The 12547-nt window shown below is 53.4% G+C and overlaps 1 protein-coding gene across 2 annotated transcripts; it reads left to right on the plus strand.

Annotated features, from left to right (window-relative positions):
• The first annotated feature begins 9157 nt into the window (after window positions 1-9157).
• Window positions 9158-12139, plus strand: LOC125522265 (protein IQ-DOMAIN 21). Of its 2 annotated transcripts, none has more exons than XM_048687342.1 (4): window positions 9158-9439; window positions 9514-9783; window positions 10924-11358; window positions 11462-12139. In XM_048687342.1, the coding sequence occupies exons 1-4, from the start codon at window positions 9335-9337 to the stop codon at window positions 11954-11956; spliced, it is 1305 nt and encodes a 434-aa protein (XP_048543299.1). In that variant the 5' UTR covers window positions 9158-9334; the 3' UTR covers window positions 11957-12139. The 2 variants fall into 2 exon arrangements, with proteins under 2 accessions (XP_048543299.1, XP_048543298.1); XM_048687341.1 differs by having other exon boundaries at window positions 9159-9439; window positions 11435-12139.
• Window positions 12140-12547: the final 408 nt, after the last annotated feature.

Below are 12547 nucleotides of genomic sequence, written 5' to 3' on the forward strand. Positions count from 1 at the left end.
CCCGGAGGCGCCTCAAGGCGACCTTCCGGACTCCGGGAGCAGAGGGAGCAAGGCTCCCGAGGGCTCCGAGTTCGGCCCTCAGCCAAACACCGTGCCGGAACCCCCAGTGGTTCCGGACTCGGGCAGGCGGCTTCCTTCCAAAAGGGGAAAGACGCCTGTGCCGGTGACCTCTGTCCATCCAGAGGCACCGGACAATCTGCTGGGAGCGCTTCACAGCGCTTCCATCGATGAAGAGCACCACACTATTATGAGTGCGGTGGTCCAGAAGGTTCAGTCCGCCAAGAGCGGACTGACTGAAGCCTGTGCCAGCCTTCTAACAGGCTTTGAGGTAAGTTTTTGAAATATGGGGAAAAATATTACCGCATAGACAGTAGCCCCTGATGCTCTGTTCGGTGTTCACAAAGAAAAGCCGAACAGAGGATCAAACAATATCGCAGGAGTCTAATATAAGTATGTCAATATGCGTATGCAGGCTTCGCTGCTGGCATCTGCCGCACTGACTGCGGAGGTCATCGCACTGAAGCAGGACCTTAAAGGGTCCAAGGACGAGCTCAGCGTTGCCAAGAGGCAGCTCGAGGAGAACAAAGGAAAGTAGTACCTATTCTATGGATATGTATAAAAAGTATGCGATTGCAAAATGACAGGATCATCATAAATTTGCCAGGGGCCACGACCGAGGTGGCGACCCTGAAGCAAGCGCTATCCGGGGCCGAAAAAAAAGTGGCCAAGGAGCGCACCGAGCGGGAAAGGCATGAGGCACGGGTGGGCGAGGTGCAGCAAGAGCTCCACGCTCTCGTGACGAAGCACAAGGCGTTGGAGCTTGACTTGAAGACGCGAGAGTCTGAGCTTGCCGCGGCCCTCGAGAGCGCAAAGAGTGCCAAGGCCGAAGCCCAACAGGCCCTCCAGGAGATTGATGTGATGAAGAAGATAGCGGCGGGTAAGGCATTCTATATGCAAAGCAAGCATGTGAAAGTGAATTACCTGTTACTTACCCGAATCCGGAGCTCTCCAGGAGCATTCGCAGATTTGCCCCGCAGTGTGTCGGATGCCACATGGTTTTACCAGGCCGAGGAGGGAAGCTCAATGGAGAAGCTGTTCTGGTCTCAGTATACTGGGACCGAACACCCGATGCCTCTGAGCGACCAGCTGAAGCAATTGGTCGAGCTGCACAAGGCGGCCGAACAGGCCATGAAGGGCTTTATAGTCCGGATGTGGCCTGGAGACGCCCTTCCCAGCAGCTACTTCGGCCTGGTGAGGCGGCTTGTGGATGCCTGCCCACAGCTGGAAGTCATCAAGCGGTCCGTCTGCATCGAAGGTGCCTGCCGGGCTTTCGCCCGTGTGAAGGTGCAATGGGCCAAGCTGGACGCCGTGAAGCTGATTAAGGAAGGGCCACCGGAGGGCAAGGAGCATCGCCACCCCGAGATGTACTATGAGGGTGTCCTGAAGGGTGCTCGTCTTGTAGCGGACGAGTGTACGAAAGATATAATATTCGAGTAAACCCGCTTGTGTAATCCTGTAGTTATGAAAACTTGTTCATATGCGCTATGCAACGCTTGTTTGAATTTAAAATATTACCTTATGTTCGACTGTTTATCAAATCTGAGAGATGGCTAGTTGTCGGCTTCTGCCCCCATGCCACGAGTGCTAGGGTGTTCGGGATAAACCTGAGCACTCTTGTTCCCATTTTTGGGTCCTTCGAGGGAGGTGCTCAGCACAACGAACAAGGCAATCGGACTATAATGCGTTATCACTCTCACTTAGCCATAGAATTCTATAATTTTAAATTTCGATGAAGCCCCTAGTGTTCGGAAGGCCGAACTCGGGGCGCGATACACGCCTTAAGCCGGACAGGGCCGACTCCTCGCTCTAAGCGGCATAAGTCTTTAAGGACTCGAAAACCTCTCAAACAGCGACCAGTCTCTCGCCTTATCATGACAATCAGTTTTAGCTTTCTCTATTGAGGTGCTTAGCCCAGCAGAACCGGGGCACAATCGCAGTAGTTCTCCCAGTGCTACCTTAGACGATATAGCGGAACGTAAGGTACCAAAACATGGGATCCGGGCAAACCCAACTATTGACCCAAGACATGATTCAGAGCTGATGCATATAATGCTATAAGTTCGGGGTGCCGCACTGTTGAAAGTGTCCGGACTTCTCACGCCGTATTGTGGGGTATGCTTAAGCCCCTAGCGTATTGGCCATACCAGAGTTTACGGGTGCTGGATGTTATGAATTAACATATATATATAAACAAGAATGCAATAATAGTCTTAATGCTATGCATTGTTTATTCAAAAAGGTGCGTTAAAGCAGAATGATACATGCAGTGCAATAAGCAAAAAGTAGGACTATGTCCCCTCCAAGGGCGAGCTGAAGAATAGTATTAAGGCAAGTATTACACTCGTTATCGTAATCCACCTGGGAGTTCCGTGGTGTGACGTAGCTTTTTGCCTTCTTGGTTGTTGCATCATATGTTCGGCAATCATGCCGCCGGACCGGGTTTCCAGAGATTAAAGTCCTGAAAAGAAAATAACAAAACGGGAAGCCCCTAGTGCAGTTTAAGCCGCGTCTTGGGGCGTGTCGTAGTCATGCCCCTCCCCGCCTGTGCCCATGGTATTTTTAATGCGTAATTATGTACGCGTGGCATGAATTTCGCCGTTTGGATTGGACCGGGGTGGGGGCCACATTACTATGCAAGCTCGGAACGTGCCAGGCGGTCCTGTTGCTGATTACTCTGGGTGCGCTTGAAGGTGTTTGGGTCCTTAAATGCCGAACTAGTGGATTACCTTAACAGGCTACGTTGCGCTTCCGCTGCGAGGGCCGCAGTGTGCTCCTCCATTCGGAGAGAGCGCTCTTTGTGTCCGTTAACTGTAATGACCCCCTGAGGTCCTGGCATCTTGAGCTTGAGGTATGCATAATGCGGTACCGCATTGAATCTCGCAAATGCGGTTCGCCCGAGCAGTGCATGATAACCACTGTGGAACAGGACTATATCGAAGATTAACTCTTCGCTTCGCAAGTTATCCGGGGATCCGAAGACCACTTCCAGTGTGACTGAGCCTGTGCAATGGGCCTCTCCACCTGGTATTACCCCCTTAAAGGTCGTTTTGTGGGCTTAATCCTTGAGGGATCTATGCCCATTTTGCACACTGTGTCCTGATAAAGCAGGTTCAAGCTGCTACCGCCATCCATAAGGACTCGAGTGAGGTGAAATCCGTCAACGATTGGGTCTAGAACCAATGCGGCAAGGCCGCCATGGCGGATACTAGTGGGGTGATCCCTGCGATCGAAAATGATCAGGCAGGAGGACCATGGGTTGAACTTTGGGGCGACTGGCTACAACGCGTATACGTCCCTTAACGCACGCTTCCGCTCCCTCTTGGGGATGTGGGTTGCATATATCATGTTCACCGTCCGCACTTGTGGGGGAAACCCCTTCTGTCCTCCGGTGTTCGGCGGTCGGGGCTCCTCCTCCTCGTCTCTATGTAGCCCCTTGTCTTTGTTTTCAGCATTTCACTTGCCGGCCTGCTTGAACACCCAACAATCCCTGTTGGTGTGGTTGGCTGGCTTGTCAGGGGTGCCATGTATCTGACACGAGCGATCGAGTATACGGTCCAAACTGGACGGGCCCGGAGTGCTTCTTTTGAATGGCTTTTTCCGTTGACTGGGCTTAGAGCCTCTGAATCCGGCATTGACTGTTGTATCCTCGGTATTGTCGCTGTTAATGCGGCGCTTGTGCTTGTTGCGACGTGACCTGCCATTGCTGTCCTTGGTATCCGAATTACCAGGGCTCTTTGACATGTTATTGCTACGAGCTAGCCAGCTGTCTTCTCCCGCGCAAAAGCGGGTCATGAGTGTCGTGAGGGCTGCCATAGATTTCGGCTTTTCCTGTCCAAGGTGCCGGGCAAGCCACTCGTCGCAGATGTTGTGTTTAAAAGCTGCTAGGGCCTCTGCATCCAGACAGTCGACGATTTAATTTTTCTTTGTTAGGAACCATGTCCAGAATTGCCTGGCCGATTCCTCTGGCTGCTGAATTATATGGCTCAGGTCATCGGCGTCTGGTGGTCGCACATAAGTGCCCTGAAAGTTGTCGAGGAATGCGGCTTCCAGATCTTCCCAACAGCCAATGGACTCTGTTGGCAAGCTGTTGAGCCAATGCCGAGCTGGTCCTTTAAGTTTGAGTGGGAGGTATTTGATTGCGTGTAGGTCATCACCGCGGGCCATGTGGATGTGCAGGAGGAAATCCTCGATCCATACCGCAGGATCTGTCGTGCCGTTGTATGATTCTATGTTTATGGGTTTGAAACCCTCTGGGATTTGATGATCCATTACTTCATTTGTGAAGCATAAGGGGTGTGCGACACCTCTGTACTGGGCTATATCGCGATGCAGCTCCAATGAGTCTTGCCCGCTGTGTTCGGCCCGACCAGATTTATTTTTACTGTATCCGGCGTGACGTTTATCGTCTCGCGTAGTGGCGCGCCCTCGTGATCCGTAGATCGATCTTTCATGTTTTGCTTTGTCCTCCAGTACGTCTCGCAGGTCTGGCGTATTCCCCATGCCTTTTTATTTGAATGGCGTCGGGGTGCAGGCTGAGCTTTTGGCTGGAATGCCTCTCTATCGCGGCCACGAGGTGGCCGATCAGCCGCGTCATATGCTTCCTCCTCCAGTCGGGGTAGCAACCTGCATTTTGGGTAACTCTTGGAGGGGCGTTCGAGTTTATATTCCTCGGCCGCGAGGACTTCAGTCCATCTGCTAGCTAGCAGATCTTGATCAGCTTGAAGTTGCTGCTGCTTTTTCTTAAGGCTATTTGCCGTGGCTATAAGCCGGCGCTTGAAGCGCTTTTGTTCGATGGGATCCTCTGGCACGACGAATTCGTCATCGTCAAGGCTTGCCTCGTCTTCGGAGGGGGGCATGTAATTATCATCCTCCGCCTCTCCATCTGCCGCTCTCTCTGGAGGGCTGGCCTCTCCATCCTCCTGTCCTAGATCGTGCTGGAGGGGATTGTTGCCATCTTCGGCACTATCCGGAGTGTTATTATCTCCTGTGCCGGTATCACCACTTTTGCGTTGGCAGGACTTAGAGCGGCGCCGCTGACGTCGGCGCTTGGGTTACTTCTTGGAGGGGTCCTCCTACGCTGTCTCGTCGCCATTGCATTCTTTGGGTGTGTCCACCATGTATATATCGTATGATGAGGTGGCTGTCCAGTGCCCTGTGGGCAGTGGTCCTCTTCGTCTCCCGCATCGTCGTGCATACCGTCGATGTCTTCGGAGTCGAAGTCGAGCATGTCGGTTAAGTCGTCGACAGTGGCTACTAAGTGGGTGGTGGGTGGGCAGCGAATTTCTTCGTCATCCGCATCACAATCCTGCCAGACATAGTTCGGCCAGGATCCTCCTGACAAGGAGAGAGACCTTAATGAGTTCAGTATGTCGCCGAAGGGCGAGTGCTGGAAAATATCCGCGGAGGTAAACTCCATGATCGGCACCCAATCGGATTCGCTAGGAACGGGCGCAGGCGGTTCGGAGTCCGAGGCCGGAGAAGGATCCGGCAGTCTGACGACACGGCTCTCGTGCAGGGTAAGGTCGATGTTCGGCTCGATCGCCGCTGAGGGTAAGGCCTCCGTGGCGGGGTCCATCCACCCGTCCATGGACGGCGCAACTGGCTCCGAATTGAGGGTCGGAGCGGCTACCGGTGCGATCTCCTGAACACTGTCTGATGGTAGAGCTAAATCGTACTCATCATGACCGCGTGACGCGCAAGGAAGAGGCTCGAATCTGTCGAAGATCAAGTCTCCGCGGATATTGGCTGTGTAGTTTAAACTTCCAAACCTGACCTGCTGGCAAGGGGCGTAACTTTCGATCTGCTCCAGATGGCCAAGCGAGTTGGCCCACAGTGCGAAGCCGCCAAACACAAAGATCTATCCGGGGAGAAAAGTCTCACCCTAGACTGCATCGCTATCGATGATCGTAGGAGCCATCAAGCCTAACGGCGACGACACAGAGGAACTCTCAATGAAAGCAACAATGTTGGTGTCAAAACCGGCGGACCTCGGGTAGGGGGTCCTGAACTGTGCGTCTAAGGCGGATGGTAACAGGAGGCAGGGGACACGATGTTTTACCCAGGTTCGGGCCCTCTTGATGGAGGTAAAACCCTACGTCCTGCTTGATTTATTCTTGATAATATGAGTATTACAAGAGTTGATCTACCACGAGATCGGAGAGGCTAAACCCTAGAAGCTAGTCTATGATATGATTGTATGTTATTCTACGGACTAAAACCCTCCAGTTTATATAGACACCGGAGAGGGTTAGGGTTACACAAGGTCGGTTACAAAGGAGGAGATATCCATATCCGTACTGCCTAGCTTGCCTTCCATGCCAAGTAGAGTCCTATCCAGACACGGGACGAAGTCTTCAATCTTGTATCTTCATAGTCCAACAGTCCGGCCAAAGGATATAGTCCGGCTGTCCGGAGACCCCCTAATCCAGGACTCCCTCAGTGGCAGTCCAATAGGTTCCATGATTACATCTTCATATTCCAGCAGTACCTTGGCTATTTCTGGTGGCAGCTCGATGCAAGATATGTCAGTGATGTTCTCTGAATCCTGGGCATAACACAGGTGGACCGCATAGGCGACTGCTTCTTGTTTTTCCATACTTGCTAACTGCACCGCATTCAGAATCTCACACTTGTGTGCCTGGGAAGTAACCCCCTGCAGTACCACCGTGAATCCGTTGTGCGCAATTTGCATACACCGCTTCGGCCAATCGATGAGCATTGGGCTGTGGTATTCCAGCCAATCCATACCCTGTATAACATCATAAGAGCCCAACGGAAGCAATCTGAAATTGGTTGAGAACACGTGTCCCTGGGCAAACCAAGAGCGGCCTAGCACCTCCTGGGTGCACCACAATTCTGATCCGTTGGCTACAACAACCTTGATAGACTTGGGCATAGACTGGACCCCTTGCAAATGAGGTAACAAGTGCTGCGAAACGAATGAAGTTGAGCTACCGGAGTCCACCAGCATGAGCACTTCTCGCCCTGGAGCCAGCCGTGTAACTGCAAACAACTGGATGCCTCAGTACCCGATACAGCGTTGATAGACAGCTGCCACACTTTCTCTGCTGCATCGTGTTGTTCCTGTTGTGGTTCAGTAACTGTTGCCCCCTCTTCCTGAGCATTTATGCTGAACAGACTGAGCATTTCCTCAATCACATGGAGTTTAACTGTTGGTGGGCAGACATGATCATGAACCCACCGTTCTCCACACTTGAAACACAATCCTTTGGCTCTACGAAAGTTGCGCAGGGCTGTGATTTTGGATTGATCGCTCCCCGCGCGGGCTGCCTCAGTGTCGCGACGATCATCCGCTGTTGGTGAGATAGTCGGTGCCCGCGGTGGAGGGGGGACAACGGCAGAGGACATGTTGAGCGAGCATGACCCATAGGAGGCGCCCCTTCATGGTTGTTGTACTAGGTCCCCCTCTATCCCTCCGCAACTTCTTCTTGCAGAATCGCGAGGGCACAAGTTGTATCCAAGTCCTTGGGCCGCTGCACCATCACCACGGCACAGATGTCCATGCTTAGGCCCTCAATGAACCTCGTCAAGAAATACAGTGGGTGCACAGCATCAGAATAAGAGATGAGATGATGCATAAGATTCTCAAATTGCTCAATATAATCAGAGACAGAGCTCGTTTGGCGAATGTCGTAAAATTGGCGGATAAGTAGCTGGTGCTTATCGCGACCAAATCGCGCGCAAAGCAGAGCACACAAAGCCTCCCAATCGAGGGAACTCAGCTTCCCCTGGATCGATTGCAGCCAGATAGCCGAAGGACCCGTGAAGTGTAATGTAGACATGGGAACAAAATAGGGCTCTGGAATTTGAAACATAGAGAAATATTGTTCACACATGGTTCTCCAGATTTTGGGATTTTCACCCGAAAATTGGGGAAACGCAATAGGTGGGAAATTTGGACCCAGTCCGGTATGAACAAGGGACGAAGCAGAACCAGGTGTGATAGAGATGCCCACCATGGGGAACAGGGGAGGGTTGTGAAAGCTCAGCGTACCATTGGCCTGAGAGGCCGCCGGCGGGATGCCTCCCGCCGACGACCTGCCCCGTAGTTGATGCGACTCGCCGCGGCCAGCGGGCCCGTGGACCATGCCGTGGAGCGGCGGATCAGAGAGATCCACCCCCTTTGATCCACCATCTGTCGCGTTCGGCGTGGGCAGCCGCTCGCTCTGGAGCATGCCCACCGTCTCCTGGAGCTTGGAGAGACGGGGCTCGAGGTCTGGCTTCCATGCCGTAAGCGCGTCCACCTGCGCGGATTGGGAGTCGATCCGCGTTGAGAGGTCCTTGATGTCAGCTCGGGTGTCCTTGTTGGCTTTCGTTAAGGTCTCCGTGAGCTTGTCGAGGTAGGACTTGAGGGCCGGATCCATGGTGGCGAGAAGTCGTTGACGATCGGCGGTCTGCTTGCGCGTCTCCAGTGCGGAAGAAGGGTGGGATGGCGACTGATACCACGTGTTAGGAACACACTAGTTCTTCTCTTCTTAATTATGATGATCTCAATCATGTAGCAGTACACTGGAGGAAGGAGATGAGGAGGGGATCAGGATTACAGAGATACACACACACGCCGCCGTTGCCTGATCCTGGCCGGGATACCCTAAGCTACTCGCTACACCTACTTGTATCAGCTCGTGACGAGTTCCTTTGGGCCGAACATGTAAGAGACCCACTGAGGTCCAGTAAACTTGTGGCACGGCCTCCTTTCCCTCCTGGGCCGGCCTGCTGCCACTCCGGCTTTCCTCTGCTCAGGTGTAGGAGGGACGCTAACACCAAGCCCGGTTATTATAACAAATTGTAGGGAGGGAAAAAGAAATGCCACAAGACCTAGAAGCATACTTCTATAAAATTCCCGAGTAACAGGTGGTGACGAATGCCTGTGCGGCCTTCCATAGCAAAGATGCCGGTGTTGAACTCACCTGGTGATTGAGCACCATGGAGTTTCCGCCTCTTCCCGTCCAATTACAAACCGCGGCGCCGCTGCTGCATGCACGTAGGGTACGTAAGTACAGCGCGGGCCCCGTGACGCTGCGCGATAAAGCCGCTCCTGTACCGACCGCGCCCACAGGCGCCCTCACGGTCACGGCACTCTCGCGCGCGGCGCGCCTGCACTTATTGTCCCTTCACCACCCACCCACACCACCTCCCGCCTCGTACGGCAAATCCCATGCATCATCTCCCTTGACCGCGCGATCGATCGACCATCGATCGAGCTACACCGAATCAAATTAAAGCGCCCCCGCAACGCATTGCCGCGTACTACATGGGCAAGAAGCCCGGCGGCGCCGGCTGGCTGGCCACCGTCAGGAAGGTCTTCAAGACCAGCCCCTCCTCCTCCCTGGCCACGGACTCGCGCCACGCCAACAAGGTCCGTGCGATCCTGCTTCTCATACACCGTTAATCCTTGTCACTCACGCTGATGGTTGGTCGTTGGATCGGCAGGGGCTGGGAGGCGAGGAGCAGGAGGCAGCGGAGATACTGTCCGTCGAGCACTTCCCAGCCACCGACACGTCGCCTGAGCTGACCAATGAGGGCAGCGGCGGCTCCGTCGCCGGGTGGGCGCGGGAGGGCGGCGGGGTGGAGGCGGAGGCCAGGAGGGCGCGCCGCGCAATGGCGTCGAGGATGGCGAGGCTCGCGGCGTTGCGCGAGAGGGCCGCCGGCAGGGAGGACCGCGCCGCCGTGCGCATCCAGGCATTCTACCGGGGATACTTGGTACGCAGTATCTCTCGTCCGAAGTTATCCCAAATGTGCATTTGCTCAGACGAAAAAATGTATCTGCGGCAGGACTCTCTCTTTCGAAAACAGTTCAAACGAGGCCGGTTAGGAGACTGTATGATTTTTTTATTAAAAAAGCAAGTTCATCTAGCTAGCAGTACGCAATAGCTCACCTTATGGTACCGTGGCTCGATAACGACTTACGAGTACTCCCTCCGTCTCATAATATATAAAAGCGTTTTTAACATTACATTAATGTAAAAAACGCTCTTGTATTACGGGACGGCGAGAGTAGTAGTAAACAAAGTTTTTTTTTTTAGGGTGAAAACGAAGCTTTGCTCTGGTTAAGGGCACTTGTGTACACAGTGACTAAGCTAAAAGGCATGCAGGTATCTGCATTGCTTGCGATTAAGGGCATTAGAAAGTGGGCTTTGTGTGAGAAATTATGATTAGATCACCGTCAAGTAGTTGGCGTCACGTACACCGACTCACCTCCTCCATGCGGTGCCATTTATGCTCCACATGCTGATGCATCTGCACCGCGTACTAGAGATTTTTCGTTAAATTCACTTTTGTGTACTTAATATCTTACTCCATTTGGAATGAATAAACAGGAAGATCTGATTTCTGTATTTTAGGAATGTATTTCTTCGAATTTATGGGTCTCTTTGATTCGTGGGATTGTAAAAACATGGGAATAGGAAAAATATAGGATTGGAATGTCATGCTTATCTCAATCCTATAGGATTTTCGGTTGTTTGATTGCATCATAGGAAAACAAAGGATTTTTTCAAAAAGGTTTGAATGGATGCTAGAAATCCTATGGGAAGTAGTACAAAAAATTCCTTAGGAAAAATTCCTATAGGATTCAAACCTATGAATCAAACAACCAACATAGGAAAAATTTCTAAGGATTTTAATCCTTCAAAATTCCTATGCAAATCCTTTGAATCAAAGGAGCCCTATAAGTTGCATGCAGTGGTTAGATGCTGTGATCTGGCCGTAGAAAGTACTACTTACTGACTTGGTCAATTTATGGATAGTAGTTGAATGCTATTGAAAGTTGAAACTGTAACGAATTCTTCACAAATCAAACAGAAAAATATTGTGCTTGTGTAACATTGTGCTTGTGTTCAGGCGAGGAGAGCCCTGCGCGCTCTACGCGGGCTGGTGCGGCTGCAGGCGCTGGTGCGCGGCCACCAGGTGCGTCGCCAGGTCCATCACACCATGCGCTGCATGCAGGCCCTCGTCCGCGCGCAGGACCGCGTCCGCGCCCGCCGCCTCACCTCCCACGTCGCCACGCGTGGCCGTCCCGCCCCCGTCGTCCCCGCGCCAGGTGCCCGTCGGCAGTCCTACGGGCATGACCGCCTTTTCTTCGATGACCACCAGGACGAGGAGGACGCGGAGACGGCGGCGCAGGTACGGCGACCAAGAAACAGGCACGGCAGCATCGGCAACCTGAGCCCGTTCCAGGACGGGTGGGACGCCGTCACCCGGGCCGGAGCCTTGCGCCGGCATGACGACGCCCTGGCGTTCCCACCTGCCTACGCGCATGACTTCCAGCAGCACAAGGTCCGTCTTCCCTGCCATCTCTCTGTACATCTTTCGGCTAAACAAATTGTAATACAGTACTAGTTTTAGTTTACAGATGAAATTCCATCACGAACAAATGCAGCTTGAGCGCGACGAGCTGGACAAGCGCGAGGCCGGCTGGCACTGGCTGGAGCGCTGCATGGCGCCCAACAGTGCGCCGCCGGAGCAGGCCAACCAGCACTTAGCGGCGGCGGAAACGTCGTACGTGACGGCGGCAACGGCCACGGCCACCGAAGGCGTTTCGGAGAGGACCGTGGAGATGGAGCCGAGCAGGAAGAGCCCTCCGACGGACCTGTACCCGGTGCGCGCCGGGGTGGTTCCGGGGTACATGGCGGCGACGCAGTCGGCGCGCGCCAAGGCCCGCATGGCGCCGCCAGCCGCCCCGAGAGCTCACGCCCGGAGCCGGTCCGGGTCGGTGGCGCTCTGCGGGGGCTCGACGGCCAGCTCCGGCTGGAGCACGAGTAACAACGGTGATCGTGCGGCGCAGCAGAGGGAACTGTACAGCCCGGAGTCGAGCTGCAGCGGGGACCGGTCGCCCCCGACACTTGGCGGCCGCGGCAGGGTGGTCTATGCTTGACCTTGGCATGATCACAAACAACTGATAGGTTCGACCATGCTTTTCGTATATGCTAACGTATTGCAAGGTGCTCAGTCACGGGCCATGGCTAATCGATCTCAAATGGTTGGAATCACACTGTTGTATAGTAGTACGTGTAATACCTCATGGTAAGTTTGGAAATAATTACTTGAGTACAGTACTTGCCAACTTTGAGTCACCGTTCCTTACATTTCAGTTGATTTTGCTAATGCTGACCACCCACCTCTTTCAACAATTTTGTGTTCATAAGAGCATCTACATCCGGATACACCAAATTCGAACTCTCAAACGCCAGTTGACGCGTCCAGTGACCGGTCACGCCTCAAAAAAAAATCTCTCCACAACCGGATACCTCAATTAAGAAACCTCAAATCCATACAATCACATGCAACGTGAAACCTAATCTAAGCGGAACTCATCAGTGTTAGCCGTGCCCATGTCCGGCGGCCGGCTACGCCCCTCGAAGTGTTTCTCCGGTCGCGGCGAGGTAGAGTAGGACATGAGACATGCACCGGCTCACGGGACTCGAGGCTCCACGGTCTCCCATGTCCTACTCTTCCTCGTCGGAGT

This window comes from Triticum urartu, chromosome 7 (assembly GCF_003073215.2).
Source record: "Triticum urartu cultivar G1812 chromosome 7, Tu2.1, whole genome shotgun sequence".
Lineage (NCBI taxonomy): Eukaryota > Viridiplantae > Streptophyta > Magnoliopsida > Poales > Poaceae > Triticum > Triticum urartu.